Source organism: Psittacula echo, assembly GCF_963264785.1.
Source record: "Psittacula echo genome assembly, chromosome: 7".
Lineage (NCBI taxonomy): Eukaryota > Metazoa > Chordata > Aves > Psittaciformes > Psittacidae > Psittacula > Psittacula echo.
In genome coordinates this window covers 21,032,044-21,052,070 of record NC_137740.1, presented here as the reverse complement: position 1 = coordinate 21,052,070, position 20,027 = coordinate 21,032,044, and the positions used below count along the sequence as shown (strand labels likewise).

The window sequence follows — 20,027 nt, the reverse complement described above, 5'->3', positions numbered from 1 at the left end:
ATAAATTTAACTCTTACACTTCAGGAGCACAGCTGAATGTAGGGCTAAAGAGGATTAGAAAACAGCCTCTGTTTTATCAAACAGTCATTGCTTTCGGTACCAGATATGAATGTGTGTCTGCACTGATTGCTGTGTTACTGAAAAGTGGGTAAGGAAGAATGTGGTTTTTATTATGCCTGTCTGTAAATCTGTAATATAAAGTCTGTTCTTGTTTTTTCTTGTACTGATTCTGCCCATGCAGATGCTACTAATTGGAAAGAAGGTGGTAATAAGAGCAACTCACCAAATTCTCCAACTGATCAAGAAGCTAAGGCCCTTGGACAAGAAGATGGTAATGCTACACCAACAGAACAAAATGATGGCCAGAAGGCAGCAGAGAAGAGAGATGTGCGGTTACCACAGGTCCCTCAGCCCAAGCTGAATGGCCAGCAGCAACCACCTGTCTCTTCTCAGTACAGAGCAATGATGCCACCTTATGTAAGTGATGGTTACATGGAAGGTTCTAAAGCAGCAGGGATTGATTATTGGCTAGTGTAATTTCTTCATGCCCCTTTCGTCTCCCTCCTTTCATCCTTTCATCTCCCTCCATGGAACACTTCAGCAGTTCTGCTAGAAGGTTGGGATTGCAACCAACTGCTCAAAGGATGTGGCTACCTGTTGCCACTTGCTTTCAATTTGTCAGGAGTTGGTTAACACTTGTAATCACTCCATCTTGGTGACTTAATGTCACACACTTGAGATACTAAGCAAACTTAAGAGTCTTGCTTTACTTCCATTGTGATTCTTTTGATGATCTCAGTATGCTTAATGTAGTTACAATTTTTAATGAATGGTTCCTGTTTTTAAACCTTTCTTAGATGTTTAATCAGTATCCTAGAATGGCGTATCCTCCCTCCATGCAAGGTCCAACAAGGTTTCCCAATTCTGAGCTTAGTAGGTAAGAAACCTTACAAGTGTTATTGTTGTGTGGGTATGAACTCTTGTTAGTGACTCAATAAAAAAAAATAAATAAAAATTGCACTGAGTATTTTGATTATGATCGTGCGCCGCATAATAACTGCTACTGGTTAGTCTCAAGTTTGGCTTGTGTGAAGCAGTGCTATGGAGTGGTTTGTGTTTGACAACTCAACTATGAAACTTGAGGGAATTCTGCACATTACAGGAAGAGCAGGAGTCACTTGGGAACACCTTTGAAACTCCAGCCAGTATTTTTGCCTGTAAAAGGACACTACCATTGTTACCATGAAAGTAGTTAGTTCCTGGTTCTCAACTCTACTACTTTCCAATTAAAGAACTCTAATGCATTATAAAATTTCTTTTCTTCATTTCTCTATAGTTGAGGATGTCTGTGCACATGCATGAGGAAATAGGGAGTGCTATAGGCAGTAGGGTACAAACTGAGTGGGATCAGGAAGAGGATAGAAAGGCTGAGAGGGTTGGCTGGGATAACATGAGTGTAGGAGTAGGGAGAATGTACAGAATCCTTGATGATGGGAAAGCTTGAAAAGTAGAAATATGTCTGAGGTGGATTAACTGGTGTCAAGAAGGATGCCAGATCTATGCGGTGTGTTGTTTGAAAGCTACAAGGCATTTGATTTTCTACTGTCAACTGATGTTTGGCTTGTTTATGAAGTGTGCAAGTAAGGCTGTAGCATCTAATCTTTCTCTTCCTTAAATAACCATCTGGTGTAGCAGTAATTATTGGAACTACAGCAGTCACACATGTGGATGACATTAATACTGTATTGAGAGAACAGTACTGTATACTTCAAATAATCATCATACAAGTTGACCATTTATCTAGTCATGTTGTGGATAAGTAATGACAGTGGCCTTTGTTTTCCTCTCTTTTTTTAGAGGGCCAAGGGGAAGAGGACCACCTTCATGGTGTTCTGAACCTATTGAGCGCCCATCCATTCTTAGTGCTAGTGAACTTAAAGAACTTGATAAATTTGATAATCTAGATGCTGAGGCTGATGAAGGCTGGGCAGGTAAGAACATCAGATTAATAATTTTTGTTATTTGTACAGTGAATCTTTCTGAAAGATTAATTGAATATTTGCTTTTGGACCAGGTGCTCAGAGTGAAGTGGATTACACTGAACAGTTGAACTTCAGTGATGATGATGAGCAAGGAAGTAGTCAAAAAGAGAAGGAAAGTGGGTGAGTCGGTGTTGCCAATTAGGTATGAATGCCAGTTAGTGTTTGGAAAGGTTGAATGAAATGAGTGCAAGTGCTCATTCCAAAAACATTCCTGTAATTAAATACTATATTAAATCGCATAATTGCCTGCAGACTCCAGTCAGCTGGTGGGCATGTTGTAGTGTTCCTTGCTGTGAGGAGCTTTTGCTCTTGCTAAAAAACATTGAGGATAGAAGATAAATCACCAAATACCTATGTGGAGTACCCATTCCATTTTCCTTATTTCTCTGCACATAGTGATGAACAAACACCGTCAAAAGATTCCCAGAGTTCTGATGGCCAGAAGGAAGCAGATGAACAGACAAGTACTAAGTCTGCCACTCAGGTTTCCACAGCAGCATCCAAAGGGTCATATGGCAAAAGTTCTCAGCTTGATCAGGTTTGTGTTCTTCTTTTCAGCTCTTCTGGCAATAGCCTCATCAAGAAAAGTCCAGCTTAGGTGTCTTTACAAACAGGTCAATTAAGGTTATGAACAGGACTGAAAGCATTAGCTGCTGAAAGTTCTGGTAACTGATCAGGTGCTGCTAAGTCAACTTAGCTGGTTCTGGTCACAAAATAAAAATCACGTGTCTTTATCCCGTGTGTTCTAGTTCACAGCTGTGAGGGAGTGAGAACACTTGCGCCAGTGTGACAGAACTCACAGCCTTTAACTCAATACCCTTGTCTGTCCATCCCTGTGACTGTGAATGAAGCCGTTCTGGTGTCATCATACTTTATAGTGGCACAGGGTAAATAGCACCCAGTTGGCCCACACATTTTTTCAGGGCGTGGGGTTTTGGTTATTTTTTGGAGGAGTTGGTTTTTTTGTATCATGACTCACTTTCCTCAGTGCAACTTAGCAGGAATGTGTCAGTTCACTTCTAATGTCTCAGGCAGATAGATTTTTATACAGACCACGTAGAATGCGTCAGCTCAAATGTTTTGGTTTTCGATTTACCCTCTGGTAGAGGAAGATTGACAACCACCTCAGCTTATCCCTACTTCAGTCCTCTTTTAAATCTATTTCCCCTTCCTCTCCCCCAGGAAAAGCTGCCATTGGCTTTATATGAAAATTTCCCAGAAATGTATTCTCTTGACACCAGTAATAACAAAGATGGGGGATCTTGAATTGTTTTTACTTGTGCTTTTTCTCTATTAAAGAACGTGTCTTTCAGAGTTTGATGCTACACTGAATCTGAGGAAAAATAGTGCAGTAACATAAAGTCTGGAATATGGATGTGTGAATTTTTAAAGTAATTGTTTAGTGCTCAGTACATAGCATGGAAATTTTCTTGCCATTGTTTTACATGGTAATTTGTATCATGCAGATAGTTCTCTAGGTGTCTTATTGCAGTGGAAAACAGTAAATGTAAAATTTGTTAGCTTGACTGTTATGAGCTTGCTTAACCCTGGTGCTGTGTTTGATCCAATAGGATCGGGGTCCAGCACAGCCTTCTATACATGAAAGAGGTGGTCCTGCTCTTCATCCAAAATCTATTCTACCAACGGTAAGAAATATTAGAATTTTCTTTATTTACCTTAGTTAAATTCTTTAATGCTGTGTTGGAGGGGTTTAGACTAACAAAAGTAAAAATATGCTTCACATAGGGATAAGCCTTTTCTTTAGCAAGAAAAATGATTGTAGTACTTGGCCAGTAAGAATGGGACCCCAACACAACTGTGCTGCTAATTGTGTAAAGCAGCAGTTATATGAAATGCATGACAGCTTCAAATGCTTTCAGTTATCCAACCCCTTTTAAGAACTAGAGAGGACAGGGGCTTAGGAGAAGTACTGAAGGGCTGTCTGCTGAGGCAGATGGGGAGATGAAGTCCCAGGTAAAATGTGTACATAGTAGCTTCTTAGAATTCTTAACAGTCCTTATTAAGATCTCTTATCCTGAGCTACATGGAATTTCTTTGGCTTCTTGGGGAACTTTAGTCTGAGACCTGTCTTGAGTTTCTGTGATTTAGAGCAGCCTATAATCAAATCTAAAAGGTGTCTATCTTTGCTGTCTGATGGTGATGGGGAGGAGTGACATGAGCCCAGTGAATGTTTACCTCTCCTTTCTGAGCTCATTGCATGAGTCTGAACTGGAGCAGGCAGGTGAGGGCTTCTTTTTCTTCCAAATCTTGCTTTTTTTAAGGTGTCATGCAAATATATGTGCTGACACATAGTTATATTTCAGCCGGCTGTTTATGTAACACATGTTCAACTTGACTCAACTGATTTTAATATTGCAGCACCCTCCTCCCCCTGATCGCCAGGTAGGACCTGGAAGGCAGGCACCCTTTCCCCCTAAACCAGTACCAGATGAAGATGAAATTTGGAAACAGAGGAGAAGACAGCAGTCAGAGATATCTGCTGCAGTTGAACGAGCCCGTAAGCGGCGAGAAGAGGAAGAAAGAAGAATGGAAGAACAGCGCAAAGCAGCTTGTGCTGAAAAGCTAAAACGGTTAAATGAGAAATTTGGCTGTGTGACAAAACCCTCCCGGGAAGACCCTCTGAAGGAGCGGGAGCGGGAAAGGGAAAGAGAGAGGGAGAGGGAAAGGGAGCGGGAAAAGGAGAGGGAACGAGAGAGAGAAAAAGAGAGGGAGAAGGAAAAGGAAAAAGAGAGGGAAAGGGAGAAGGAGAAGGAAAAGGAAAAAGAAGAAAAAGAAAAACTGGAGAAGGCAAAAGAGCAAGAAGGAGAAAAAGAAAAGGAGATGGAGAAAGAAGAGGAGAATGAAAAGGAAAAAGAAGAGGAGAAACCAGCACATGAGATTCCTGAGGCTGTAGAAACTGTGGCTACACATGTAGTAGAAAAACAAGAAAGTAACAAGGAAGAAAAAGGTATGTTTGCGCACAAGTAGGAGTTGTCTGCCTTAAAGCTGAACCGCAGAGCATAGTTGTAATCCGGGAGTCTAATTCACATACCTGATTAACCCAGTGCGTCTGAATCACTTATTTTCCTGGCATATTACAGCTGCTAACTATATTTCGAGCTAGACCCATTTACCCAACTCATCAAAATGTTAAAGGAAAAATTTGGTTTATTGATTTAGGCTGGACTTTGAAGAACGCAGAAAGAGAAACAGGCTTTCTTTTCTTGATAAAGGAGGATAAGCAACTCATGTTGCTAGAAAGCAACAAATTATTTCAGCTGTTCTGTTCTTTCAGCAAACCTAGAGAAGTAGACATAAAGAGCAGGTAAACTTGATGCAATTTTGTAGTGGAAATTATATGTCACAGGAGAACAGTTAGACTGTGTTTAATAAGGTTGTGTTATCCTCTGAATGAGTAAAAGTGATTGTAAAACCAAACCTTGGTTCATTTAAAAAAAAAGAAAAAGGTTAATTCAAATATAATATGGTAGCAATGATACAGCTTTTTTTTTTTTTTTTTTAATCACTTGACAGTTACAACCTAAATGCTAGTGTTGATTACCCAGTGTGTTTGAGTCTTAAAGAGGCACTGCGAGATGTACTAACAGCAGTTGTCCAGTTTGAGGGGTTGTTCTCAAGGTTTTTTTTGCGTTTATTTTAGTTTTGGAAACTAAGGCTGTGACGATAAAGAAGGCAGACTGTTTTTATTTTAGGACAACATCCTTTATCTGACATTCTGGTGAAATTGTCATAGTTTAAAGATTCACAATTGTCTCCCACATGTGGGTTTGTTGGGGTTTTGTTTTTCAGAGGATCAGGCAGTCTTTACTCGACAAGATAGTGCTCGGAATGAGAAAGAGATTTCACAGGTGACTCATGAGAGTGAGCCAGATTCAGGATCTCAACTTCGTCCTGCTGTTTCCTCAGGCTATTCTAAACAGTTCCAGAAATCATTACCACCAAGATTTCAGAGGCAGCAGGTAACTAATGAGTTCATTAAAAGAAGGAAGCTCGTTACAAGAATGGTGTCTTCAGCCTTATGCTTAGCAAGAACATGACCATAGGAGTTTCAGAAAGCCTAAGCTGTTGATTTCCAGCTTCTGTAACATCTATAGCGTTGGCAGGAATTGTTTTGCATGAAACATTTTTTGTCACTTGCAAAAAATATGCAAGTGAGCAGAAAGCAAGAGAGGCTTTTGAAACTGGCCAGTTTTAGCATCAGTTGGTGGAAGCAGAGCACTGCTCTGTGGTTGTCTGTGGAACCTGTGGTCTGATGATCATTGCTTCTGCAGCTTTTCCTTAAAAGCTGTGAAACTCACAGATTTGATTTTGAATTGGATCCTATGGTCTGAAGAGCACTTTGCATTAATGACACGCTGGAGCATAGGTTGTTCACTGTCTCAGCTGAACATCAGCAGAATTGTAGCTATTCTAAATTGTCCAGTCTGGTTTACTCCCCTTCTCCTAGTTCATGCTGATGCGTGTTTGCAGTTAACTTCTGGAATGCTTAGTGTCCTGGAGATAACCATACTTGTGGTTTCCAGGGGTTATTTGAATTTTGCTCAAGTCTTTGTTTTAAAAGTCTTGTAATACTGCTTTCTGTTGCACAGGAGCAAATGAAACAGCAGCAGTGGCAGCAGCAACAGCAAGGTGTCCTTCCCCAGTCTGCTCCCTCACAGCCTTCTAGTGGCCCTGTCCCTCCTCCCCAGCATAGACCCCTTTACCAGCCCATGCAGCCGCATCCTCAGCATTTAGCTTCAATGGGCTTTGATCCACGGTGGCTTATGATGCAGTCTTACATGGACCCACGAATGATGTCAGGAAGACCTGCATTGGATATGCCTCTTCATCCAGGTAAAATCTGGCAGCATTTTCGACTGTTGAGCTTTCCTGCTCTTGAAATAGAAGTATGTGTACACATAGAATCACAGAACAGTTAGGGTTGGAAAAGACCTTAAGATCATCTAGTTCCAACCCCCCTGCCATGAGCAGGGACACCTCACACTAAACCATGTCACCCAAGGCTCTGTCCAGCCTGGCCTTGAACACTGCCAGGGATGGAGCATTCACAGCTTCCTTGGGCAACCCATTCCAGTGCCTCACCACCCTCGCAGTAAAGAATTCCTTCCTCATATCCAATCTAAACTTCCCCTGTTTAAGTTTTAACCCATTACCCCTTGTCGTGCCACTACAGTCCCTAATGAAGAGTCCCTCCTCGGCATCCTTATAAGCCCCTTTCAGATACTGGTAGGCTGCTATGAGGTCTCCACGCAGCTTTCTTTTCTCCAGGCTGAACAGCCCCAACTTTCTCAGCCTGTCTTCATATGAGAGGTGCTCCAGTCCCCTGATCATCCTCGTGGCCCTCCTCTGGACTTGTTCCAACAGTTCCATGTCCTTTTTATGTTGAGGACACCAGAACTGCACACAATACTCCAAGTGAGGTCTCACGAGAGCAGAGTAGAGGGGCAGGATCACCTCCTTTGACCTGCTGGTCACGCTCCTTTTGATGCAGCCCAGGATACGGTTGGCTTTCTGGGCTGCTAGTGCACACTGCCAGCTCACGTTCATTTGCTCATCAACCAGCACCCCCAAGTCCTCCTCAGGCTGCTCTGAATCTCTTCTCTGCCCAACCTGTAGCTGTGCCTGGGATTGCTGCGACCCAGGTGTAGGACCTTGCACTTGCCAACTTCATGAAGTTTAACCAGGCCATCAGCCCACCTCACAAGCCTGTCAAGGTCCCTCTGGATGGCATCCCTTCCCTCTGGCGTATCAACTGAACCACACAGCTTGGTGTCATTGGCAAACTTCCTGAGGGCGCACTCAATCCCACTGTCCATGTCACCGACAAAGATGTTGAACAAGACCTGTCCCAACACCTGTCCCTGAGGGACACCACTCATTACTGGTCTCCAGCTGGACACTGAGCCATTGACCATAACGCTTTGTGTGCAGCCATCCAGCCAGTTCTTTATCCACCGAGTGATCCACCTATCAAGTTGATGTCTCTCCAATTTAGAGACAAGGATGTCATGTGGGACAGTGTCAAACGCTTTGCACAGGTCCAGGTAGATGACATCAACTGCTCTGCCCCTGTCCATCAGTTTCGTAGCCCCACCATAGAAGGCCACCAAGTTGGTCAGGCAGGATTTCCCCTTAGTGAAGCCGTGCTGGCTGTCACCAACCACCTTGTTGTTTTTCATGTGCCTTAGCATGCCTTCCAGGAGAATCTGCTCCAAGATTTTGCCAGGCACAGAGGTGACTGGTCTGGTCTGTACTTCCCTGGGTCATCCATTTTCCCCTTCTTGAACATGGGGGTTATATTACCCTTTTTCCACTCGCTGGGAACTTTGCCTGACTGCCATTACTTTTCAAATATGATGGACAGTGGCTAGCAACTTCATTCACCAGCTCCTTCAGGACCCGCGGATAGATTTCATCAGGTCCCATGGACTTGTGTACGTTCTCGTTCTTAAGATGGTCTCGAACCAGATCCTCTCCTACAGTGAGCCTAAGGTCTTCATTCTCGCAGTCCCTCCGTCTGCCTTCCAAGACTTGGGTGGTGTGGTCAGAGCATTTGCCAGTGAAGACTGAGGCAAAGAAGTCATTAAGAACCTCAGCCTTCTCCAAATCCAGGGTAGCCAGTTCTCCTGATAGCTTCTGGAGAGGGCCCCCGTTGTCCCTAGTCTGTCTCTTATTGGCAACGTACCTATAGAATCCCTTCCTGTTATCCTTCACATCCCTAGCCAAGTTTAATTCTAACTGGGCCTTAGCTTTCCTAACCTGGTCCTTAGCTTCCCAGACAACATCCCTGTATTCTTCCCAGGCCACCTGTCCTTGCTTCCACCTTTTATAAGCCCCTTTTTTCCCCTATAAGTTTCTTCAGGAACTCGTTATCCATCCAAGGAGGTCTCCTGGCCCTCCTGCTGCACTTCCTTCTAGTCGGGATGCAACACTCCTGAGCTTGTAACAGGTGATCCTTGAATATCAACCAACAGTCTTGGGCCCCCCTGCCCTCTAGAGCTGTTTCCCATGGAACCTTACTAAGCAGGTTCCTGAAGAGGCCAAAGTCTGCTCTCTTGAAGTCCAGGGCAGTGAGCTTGCTGCACGCTCTTCTCACTGTGCTGAGGATCTCAAATTCAGCCATCTCAGGATCACTGCAACCAAGGCTGCCCTGGAGCATCACATTTCCAACCAGCACCTCCCTGTTGGTGAACACGAGATCAAGCATGGCACCTCTCCTTGTCAGCTCCGCTATTACTTGCATAAGGAAGTTGTCTTCCACACAATCGAGGAACCTCCTGGATTGCTTGTGCCGGGCCGTACCGTCCCTTCAACAGATATCAGGGTGGTTGAAGTCCCCCATGAGGACAAGGGCCTGCGAGCACAAGGCTGTTCCTATCTGTCTATAGACTGCTTCATCCACAGAGTCCTCTTGATCAGGAGGTCTGTAACAGATTCCCACAGTGATGTCTCCCATTGCTGTTCTCCCTTTGACCGTGACCCACAAACTCTCTGTTGACAGCTCACCCATCCCCAGACAGAGTTCCATACTCTTCAGTCTATCCCTAACATAAATAGCAACTCCACCTCCCCATCTGCTGGGCCTGTCTTTTCTAAAGAGCCTGTATCTTTCCATTCTAACACTCCAGTCATAGGAGCCATCCCACCATGTTTCTGTGGCGCCTATTATATCATACCCCCGTAGATGTACACACATCTCTAATTCCTCTTGTTCCCAATACTACAGGCGTTTGTACAGAGGCATCTGAGCTGAGCTCCAAATGAAGCCGGCTCATTGGCCAGAGTGACTGGAATATCTCTACATTGCTCCGAGCGTTTATTATAGGTGCTGGCAACTGACTGGATGTGTTGGGATGGAATGATGCCACCCTCCCCCAACACATCTAGTTTAAACCTTTCTTGGCAAAACCTCCTACCAGAACGGCTGTATACATATTATACACTATGTATAATGACAGAGAGTGCGTGGGTTTCTTAAAACTACATTATTTTATTGCTTGGGAGAAAATAGATTTTATTAATACCCAAAACCCATGAAATTTGTTACTTGATTCTGTATGAGCACCTCTAGAGTCTTACTAGATTTGTGTCTTCAGATTCTTGGCACTTAAAAAGTCCTTTTGAATTTGTGGAATGGCTGACATGCAGTTAGGAAAGCTATTGTGCACAGATAATACAAGTCTGGCATGTAATGTAGTGGAGATACTTATGAAGGTAATGAGCATGGGATAATCCTGAATGAGTCCAAGGAATGAGCAGAGGAAGGGGCAGGTTAAGCAAAGACAGTGAAAATTGTTGAATTTCTTTAAAATGCTGCACCCCTTTCCTTCCTCTCCCCCCACCACCAAAAAGGGCCTACAGTACAAAAAAGCATGTGTGTGTATGCTCATGTTGCCTTTTGCCCTTTAGATTTTACAGCAGAAAGGTCATCTGCAAGTGTACAAGTCTACAGACCTGGTTCTTTCCCTTATAGTAGAAGCAGACAGCTTTTCCTTTTGTTGGTATATAGGGTACTAGTGATGAATATGATTTAGTAATTCCGAGGTTACCTGGCAGTGAATAGACATTTTGTTTCAACAGTGGAAGGAAAGGAGATGAAGGAGGGAGAATAATATTTTTCAGTACCTTCTGATATGCTTTGTCTGTCTTCAGGTAGATTTCTTTGCTAATGTTAAATGTGTTTTGATTTTTGAACTTAAATCTGTCACAGGAATTATGCCTCCAAAACCACTGATGAGAAGAGACCAGATAGAGGGATCAGCAACTAGTTCAGATTCATTTGAGCATATAGCTCGCTCAGCAAGAGAGCACACCGTTCCTTTGTCAGAGCCCCGCATGATGTGGGGGTCAGACCCATATCCCCATGCAGAACCTCAGCAGTCTAGCTCTCCTCCCAAAGTGTTAGAAGAGCCTGACGATTTGAGGTAAGCCTGAGTTATGTAGACCTGCATGTCACTTCTCCAAGCCATACATATTTACACACTTGGCTGTGTAACTTAGGTTGCAAAACACAGTTTAAACTGAGTTATAGCTGCTCTTGGCCGAAAACTTTAAAAGGAGTTGTGACTGGTGATGCAGTATTCTTGGCGCTGTTGTATAAAACAGAAGATATGCCTGCTCTGTAGTAGGGTGTAGAAAGACAATTTACCCCATGATATTTTGAATTTTCAGTTTTGTAGAACAATTCTACAGTGTTGTCCTGTTCTCTATCTGTCCTGGATCCTCCCCTTACCAGAGGACTTCTGCCTGATGTATATTAGTTTCAAAAGTGGTGTGTTAAATACAAATGAAATAAAGCAAGACAGTTACTTTTGACATTTGCTGCATGATGAATGGTCAGGAAGGCTTCCTCTACATCTTTAAAGTACCTTGAATTTTATTTTTTTTTTTGTACTGCTGTCTTGAGTAATACTTGTGATATTTGCCTGCTAACTTTGGAGCTCCATTTAAAATTGCACGTATGGCCATTAACACTAAGAGACTCGCATAGCTGATTGTACATATGGCACTGAACTTTTAATCAGTATAGAATTGACCTCAACTGGCAGCCACTATGAAAATTAATATGTGTTATTTCCTAGGGCTGACATTAATCCTTCATTGAAACAGAAGATTTATTTTAGTAAATATGAGTAAAATTTTTTCCTTCACCCTAATGTTCTTAATTGTTTGCTGCTTAGGTCTGAGGCACACTTGGAGCAAGAACGAGTTGCTGTCCCTGCCACTGCTTATCCTGTAGAACACAACCAGTTGGACTCACGTCCAAAGACAGACTTTTTCAGAGAATCAGGAGAGATAGAGGTACAAAAGTTCCCAAGCAGGCCTTTGGAAGATGTACAACCTCTCCAAACTGACACACCTAACACAGCAGTTAATTTTGAAGGAGTGAAGGAGAAAGTTACACGTAGCTCTCCAGAAGAATTGGTGCCTGTAGGGGAAAGTCACTCTTCACTAAAGAGAAGCATTTCCCATGGTTCAAGTCACTCTCTAAAATCAGAAGACCAGAGGAATGAGACAGCAACAAATATACCTAAATTAAATAACAGGCCTCTTGAGACAAAGGAGACAATTGAGAGACTTGAGATTAAGCCAAAAAAAGAAATTCTGATCAGTAGTAGAACACTAGAAGGACTAAAACCTGAAAAAACTTTCAAACCTAAGTCTGAAACAAGATGGGGTCCTAGGCCAGGTTATGGCAGGAGAGATGAAGGTGGTGATAGACCAGTAAGAAGATCAGGTCCTATTAAAAAACCTGTGCTTAGAGATATGAAGGAAGAGCGTGAACAGAGAGAAGAGCGTGAGCAGAGGAAGGAGAAAGAAGGAGAAAAGGCAGCTAATGAGAAATCTAGCAAGTCTGAAAAAAGTGACAGAAAGGAAGCACCTCAAGTGCCACTGTCTCAGACTGAGCCAGAGACATCTGCCTCCAGTGGCACTCCTCTGGCTAAGAAGACAACCCAGGATACTGCTCTGACCCTGGCAAGCCAAGAAAGGGGTCAAGCTGAGACTGCAGCTAAAGCACTGGTTCAGACACCCACACCTCCAGTCCCGCAGCAGCTACCAGCCACCCAGCCTGTTGCTCCGCAGCTTCCCCCTGCAGTACAGCAGCAACCACCAGCTCAGCCAGCAGCACTGCAGCAGCCACATGTTCAGCAGCCCGCTACTGCAGTGAAGGAAGAAAAGCAGACTGAGAAGGTGGTTAGCAAAGAGGGTGTAGAAAAACCACGCTTAGAAACCAGACCAGTAAAAAGAGAGCCTGGCTTACCACCTAGGACATACTGGAAAGAAGCTAGGGATAGAGACTGGTTCCCAGATCAGGGATACAGAGGCAGAGGTCGTGGGGAGTATTATTCTAGAGGGCGTAGCTACAGGGGTTCTTATGGAGGACGTGGTCGGGGCAGTAGAGGCCATAATAGAGAGTACCCACACTACAGAGATCCTAAGCCTAGATCAGACCATGTGCCTTCAGGGCCTGTTAGGCAAAGAGAAGAGAGTGAAACTCGCAGTGAGAGTTCTGACTTTGAAGTAATCCCAAAACGGCGGCGACAGCATGGTTCAGAGACGGATTCTGACAGCGAAGTTCATGAAAGTGCAAGTGACACACTGCTTTCAGACAAAGACAGTCTAATCAAAGGCAAGCACCCAAAAAGAGAAGACAGAACTGATGGCAAGAAGCCTCCGAAGCCTCTGTCATTCAAACCTGAAAACAGTATCAGAGTAGACAACAGATCACTAGAAAAAACATACATTAGAGATGATGAGAACAAACCCAAACCAGGGTTTCTTCCTAAAGGAGAGCCTTCGAGACGAGGCAGAGGGGGAATGTATAGACGTGGTGGTAGGGATCCTGGTGTGCGTCCTCCACGTCCATCCACAATAAGGAGACCAGCCTACAGAGACAATCAGTGGAACCCTAGGCAGACAGAGATCATTAAACCAGAAGATGGGGAGCCTCCAAGAAGAAATGAACATTATGGTCCTATACCAGTTGATAAAAGACCTCCAAAATTTGAGAGAAAATTTGATCCAAATAGAGAAAGACCACGAAGACAAAGGCCTGCTCGGCCTCCGAGGCAAGATAAGCCACCACGCTTCAGACGCTTAAAGGAAAGAGAGGCCGCATCAAAGATAAATGAGGCAGTAACCAGCACATCAGCAAATGCCACAGTTAGTAATGCAGTTAATGAACCCACCACCACTGCTCTGGATGTGTCGGAAAGTAAGACACCAGACTTGTCCAACCAGAATTCTTCAGACCAGGCAAATGAAGAGTGGGAAACAGCCTCAGAAAGCAGTGACTTCAATGAAAGGCGGGAGAGGGATGAGAAGAAAACAGCAGATGCAGCAGCACAGGTGGCTGCAAAGGCAGGAGAAAATGCTGGAGCTCCAAAAAGGGAAATAGCCAAGAGAAGTTTCTCTAGTCAGCGGCCTGGAATAGACCGTCAAAACCGACGTGGCAACAATGGGCCAGCTAAACCAGGGAGGAACTTCTCAGGGCCTAGGAGTGAAAGGCGGAGTGGTCCTCCACCCAGAACTGGAAAGAGAGGGTGAGCACAAACTTCTGTTAGTATACATGATCAGGGTCCTTCTGTTGTCCTCTTGTGGTCCAAAATCATAAGTAGTTATCTTAGATTAGTAGAATGGCAGAAAAGAGTAAGAAACACATGCATCTGGGGCTGTGTACCTTTTTTTTTTTTTTTGTATGCAGACACTTGGAACATGGAGCTAAGAGCAGAGTATTCTTGTATGCACAGTGTTAAAAATGCCTAATTAAAAATCAACCTTGCAGTGCTGCTTGAGTTGAGCTATGTTTTTCAAGATTTGGATGAAAGCTAGAATGGTAATGTGTGTCGTTTGGCAGTTGATACATAAACTGCTGCATTGCATTTAAGATCACTCACTTAACATAAACAGACATGTTGAGAAATGCTTGCCATTGAGACTAAACTTTGTTTCCCTATGTGCTAAATTTGATTGACACTTGGTAATTATCTAATGCTACTATTTGCCCACTGTTTTCGTGCCACACTGCATGGTAGTCTGGTAAGTGGGAAGCAGGACAAGAACTTTTTCCATTGAATGTCTACTCTGTACTCTTAAGACTCCTGTGCTTGTAGGTTGCTGTAGTCTTTAAGTTCAGGTTTTGCCTGGGCTTAAAAACTTGTGATCAGTGCTTTTACCTCCAAATTGAATCTATTAAGAATTCCTTTTGGTAGTCACCTAATGGAGATGTTAAAGCAAAAAGTGGGTATTCCGGGTTCCACAGCAAAGACAGAAAGCTGCAAGTGTGACTTACGGATTCACATAGCTTTTGGGAAGTGAGCTTGTGGAGTAAGTATATTGTACCTTGTTTATATTTGCTCACATTGCATACTGTATGCTTCTAGTTTGTTTGGGGTTTGATTTAGTTTTGTTGGTTTTTGGTTTGGTTTGGGTCAGGGGTTTTTGTTTGTTTTTTTCATGGAAGGATTTACTGCAGTTGAAGTATACTGAACTGCATCCTTGTTGAGCTTTGGTACCTCTAATTACATAGACCAAGCCAGAGGTGACCTTAAAATCATGTTTTGGGCTTTTTTTCCTGTAATTCCTCTTGGCAGCAGGGCATCTGATACATCCCCAGAACAGCTTTTGCTGTAAAGCTGCTTCACATTGAAGAGCTGAAAGTAGAAAGCTTGGAGTCTACTAAGAAATTGCACAGTAGCCACGGCCCTCCAGTAGGGTCTGCATTAGATTGTTATCTCCTTCCTGAGTGTTCTCTGTGGCTGATCATTAATTTTCTCAAAATTTTTCTAATGTAGGCCATTTGAAGAGCAGCCAGCAGCTGTGCCTAATGTCGATACCACCAACAGCAACTCTTTGCATCAGGAGGATGGAGGTATTACTGCTGCAGGCCAAAAGAGCACCAAGGATGCAACTAGCAAAAAGAGAGAAGAACCTAAGGCTGGTCCAAAGAAGCCTAAGGAAAAAGTGGATGCCTTGTCTCAATTTGATCTTAATAATTACGCAAGTATGTATTGGCAATATCCTAACAAGAATTTGTAATCCTGCTAGATTTGCTGCATATAGAGCTAGATGTTTGAAAACTTACAGGAAAGTGATTTTTTTTTTTTTTTTTTTTTTTTTTTTTTTAAATACCAAAATAATTATGTACTTAAGTACTGGTACCTTTGTCATATCTAATTAATGTGTGTGCCTCTGAAGTGGCAAATCTCATTGTGTATTTTTATGAACAATAAAGATAAGAACAATTTTGTTCTATCACCTGATCTTAACTCTATCATTTGTACCATTTTCCACCACACTCTTAATTTGCTTAACCTTCGTAAACAAAGGCAGTGGATATCACTGATACTACTTATAGCTAATATGCAAGGAAGACTGTTCATTATTATGTTTTAGTTCTTACTTCATGGAGAGTCTGGTGCAGGAACCTCCAATTTTTCAGTTCTTAAGGATTAACTCCTCGTCTTCAAGCTCAACATCAAAGCATTCTGGCAAGCAGAAGCTTACCTCTAATCAGGACCAATATCTGTGGGGAAATAGCTTCCACTCTAAAGCAGATTTTGGCTTGGTGCGCTGCATCTGAAGCCGTCAAAACAGCAGCATCTATACCTTTACTTATATTTCTGTAGGTGTTGTGATCATTGATGATCACCCTGAAGTGACAGTAGTTGAAGACTCCCAATCTAACTTGAATGATGATGGTTTCACAGAAGTGGTGTCTAAGAAGCAACAAAAACGCCTGCAAGATGAAGAGCGTAGAAAGAAGGAAGAACAAACAGTGCAGGTACAAGACCAGCATTTATAGTGGGGAAGAGCTCCTTGCAGTACTGGGAATGTTGTGAAGTGTGCAGTATCTTCCTTCCAACGAAACTGTATTTTCAACTTATAAAATACAATTAGATACTTGTATTAATATGAAGTTGTTCAGAATTAGTCAATAATATTAATTTTTACTTAGTCATCTTCGTGTTCTATGCTTCCTGATTGGGCACTGCCAGGCAGGTGGAACTGGCAAACTGAAAACACAATTTTTCATACTGTGATAAAGATTTATACTATTGCTTGTATATTGGTTGGTTCCAAGAGGAAAATGGATGAGAAATCATTACTGCTGTGATTAAATACCCCTAAAAAAATAAACTTCTTCAAGACAGGATTAATCAGTTTGCTTTTTGCTACAGCACAATGTACAGTTGGTTGTCTGTACAGAGTTATCAGCTGTAAGAATAAAATTGGCTTCTGCTTGCAGGTGTGGACCAAGAAAGGATCAAGTGAAAAAGGCCGAGGTCAGAATTCCAAGCTCCCACCCAGATTTGCCAAAAAGCAGCAACAGGCAGCAGCTGCAGCTGCACAGCAGGCACAAGCTCAGGCACAAGCTCAGGCACAGCCTCCGTGTACAGCGCAGACTCCAGGTCAGCCACCAGCTTCTGTTCAGCCACCAAACCAGGCTGCAGGAGGAACAGCCAGCACAGAGTACACAGTGTCAGGCAAAGTTCTGCAAAACACTCAGGCTCACAATGGTCTGGGAGCTGAATTATGGGAAAACAAGGTGCCTCCTTCAGCAGTTCTAAATGACCTCTCCAAAAAATGTAAGTGGTGTCTTTCAGATTTGGGATAGGGCAAGCACTGTAGTTAGAGAGTGCTGATTGCCAGCTCTCTCTGTTAATATCTCATTTCTACCTGTATTGTGCACAGGGAATAGAGGGCAGCATTCCCAAGTGCAGTGTTGTAACCTATGAATACCTCTGAAAAGAGATTTTTGCGGTACAATATTACTGTTTTACGTTATTTTCTTTGTTCACTATGAGTGAGCAGCTGTCACTCCTTTCGGAAATCTCTTTTGTTGGGCTTGGTCATATTTCTAAGCATGATGATTGCCCCACTTGGAAACAGCCAAATAGGTAGCATATTGTTAACTGCTAAATAGGTTAACAGTTTCTTCACCAAAGCTTAGTAATAAACACATCTATAATTTAATTCTTCAGTCAGTTGATAACTTTAGTCAAAAGCATTTGCAACATTGAGGGCTTGGTTAACCCTCTTTTTTCTTAATTGTCAGTGGGACCCATTAGCCCACCTCAGCCACCTTCCGTCAGTGCTTGGAACAAGCCTTTGACATCTTTTGGTTCAGCTACATCTCCAGAGGTAAGAATGAAGGGAAGAGTAGCTGTATATGAAGTTTACCCCAGTTATATCTCATTAGGATTGGGTACAGATTATCCCTTTATTCAGATGTGCGCTTAATTAAACTAACGTGTAGAATCATAGAATAGTTAGGGTTGGAAAGGACCTTGAGATCATCTAGTTCCAACCCCCCTGCCATGAAGTTGAAAGATAGTACAGAAACACAGGATACAGGCTAGTGCTTTTATGACTGCAGCATGGAAAAACATTTCTCTGGAATGAAAACTTAGCCATTCACACATTCTGTTGATAGCTGTTGTTCAGTGCATTTTTTAAGTAAAAATACTGCTTAGTTTGCATGTGAACACTTGTGTGCAGTTCAGTAATGTAGATGGAAACAGGATGTCTCCAAGGAACTAAATGTTTTTGTGTCCCTTCTTAAGTCAGTGGTACAAGAAGCAGTAAATGTTTTCTTTCTATGTTAGCCCTACTTATCCCATGGAATTTTCATAGCCCTAAATTTACATTTGAAGTCCTGTGGTTTTGTTGGGCTTTTTAGGTCATGACTTTGGTTTAGGCAGTAAGAACGTGACATAACTCTTAGGGAAGACCATTTTAACTGCATAAGGAGATCTGGAAACCTTTACTTTTTATTGTTCCTCTTGAACATTAATTCTTGAATTTTCAGAAGAATGTTGTGAACATGAATATGGACATTTTAATACGGCGTTTGTCCCTCTCCCTCTTCTCTATCAATTCATTAGCTTGATCTTGTTTGCATATTTCTTCACTGCTTTTTTTTCCTAATTTGAGCTTGTATGAACAGTAGGAACTTGAGGAGGAGGAATTATACATTCATAGATGTTTACTCGTACAAATGTATTGCCATTACAAATAATACTTTTGCTGGCAGAAGATAAAGGTACCTTTTTAGTGGTTTTTGACTGGGCATATTTTGTGCTCTTTCCTGAACCACTGGCGTTGTACTGATCTAGAAGACTTTTAAAATGTGTTTAATGTTTACTTTTTAACTAGGGAACAAAGCCTGGGCAAGAAGGTGGAGTTGATCTTGGTATAGAAACTATTCAGTTTGGAGCCCCAGCTTCCAGTGGCAGTGACAATGAAGTTGTCCCTGTACTTTCTGAAAAGTCCACTGATAAGCTACCAGAGCCAAAAGAGCAAAGACAGAAACAGCCTCGGGCTGGACCCATCAAAGCACAAAAGGTAAAAGGTCCTATCTTTGGTACAAATCTTTAAACTTCAAGAAGTTCAAGCAAAAAGAGGTTACAAATAATGGAATAGAGTAATCCTTCAGTTAGGACTAAACAGATTAAAAATTGCGTTTCCCTTTTATATTTCCTAAAACAATCAACAAGTTGGTTCTTAGGAAGAAGATGAGGAATTCAGTTCAAGAAGCAGGTGTAAGTAAACAATATCCTCACCTAGCAGAGTTTGTTCATTGATTCTGTGTTTGGAGAAGAGGAAGTGACTAAAGCAGGGATGGGAGTATGGATGTGCAATAGCTTTGTTGGAAGACTGTGGATGTGGTGGAGTGTTACAGTTTTGTTTTGTAGTTTGGGATTTTTGGTGTTTTCTTGAGTTTACAACAGTCAGGCTTTTAGAGCAGTTTTGAAGCAAATATCCTGTTTCTGCCCTGGCTACATCTCCACAATTTTCTGTATTTATTCCTGCCACCATGCCTGCCTCACCCTCCTCCAAATGATGCATGGGACCCTGCTTAGTTTTGTAGCCAGGTTACCAAGATGAGTAATACATCAGGTTACAGGAAAAGTAGTGTTTTGAGCAAAGGGAAGAATGTGGGGACCGCTAATTTGAAGTCTCAAATTCTAATGCCGATGTCTGGATAATTAATTTATTTTCTTGCAGCTAATCTAGGAAGGCTAAATAGTTAATCAAATTTATCTCAACCTAAAAAAAAAGTCACTGGCCCTTCAGAGATTTAGGCACTCCATTTGATCGTTATTGTCATCTTGTATTTCTGTTACACTCATAAGTAGTAATACTTTCTCCTCCTGTCATTTAGATTACACTTGGTGATCTTTCAGGTTAATGAAGTGTATTTTCTTGTTACCAGTGAGTATTTATCTATGCATCGCTAGTACACAGCACCAACTTCTTACTCCCAGAAAGAGATGGTTATGGCAGATGAACTTGGCTGGTGACTTACAGAACTAGCTATTTCAGTCCTTCTCGATGTGTGAGATTTGGCAGCAGCCCTGATGTAATTAAAGCCCTTTCTTTAGTTTTTCTAGAAGACCGGGTGTTTCTTTTGTTGGTTGTATTTTAATTGGTTTGGGTTTTTTTCCCCAAAAAAAGCTG

The 20,027-nt window shown here is 42.4% G+C and overlaps 1 protein-coding gene across 2 annotated transcripts in view; it reads left to right on the top strand.

The window, feature by feature from the left end:
* Positions 1-20,027, top strand: part of PRRC2C (proline rich coiled-coil 2C) — an 80,531-nt gene that overhangs the window by 30,024 nt on the left and 30,480 nt on the right. Inside the window, exons 6-21 of one of the 2 annotated variants that reach the window (XM_080622816.1) lie at positions 242-477; positions 858-937; positions 1,858-1,991; positions 2,075-2,162; positions 2,439-2,580; positions 3,614-3,688; positions 4,422-5,010; positions 5,853-6,022; positions 6,653-6,896; positions 10,774-10,987; positions 11,744-14,107; positions 15,359-15,567; positions 16,193-16,347; positions 16,813-17,152; positions 17,623-17,708; positions 18,723-18,911. In XM_080622816.1, coding sequence (XP_080478942.1) covers positions 242-477; positions 858-937; positions 1,858-1,991; positions 2,075-2,162; positions 2,439-2,580; positions 3,614-3,688; positions 4,422-5,010; positions 5,853-6,022; positions 6,653-6,896; positions 10,774-10,987; positions 11,744-14,107; positions 15,359-15,567; positions 16,193-16,347; positions 16,813-17,152; positions 17,623-17,708; positions 18,723-18,911 — 5,315 coding nt within the window. Of the gene's footprint in view, positions 1-241; positions 478-857; positions 938-1,857; positions 1,992-2,074; positions 2,163-2,438; positions 2,581-3,613; positions 3,689-4,162; positions 4,285-4,421; positions 5,011-5,852; positions 6,023-6,652; positions 6,897-10,773; positions 10,988-11,743; positions 14,108-15,358; positions 15,568-16,192; positions 16,348-16,812; positions 17,153-17,622; positions 17,709-18,722; positions 18,912-20,027 lie in introns of those variants that run through there. The other variant, XM_080622817.1, reaches the window with a different exon arrangement.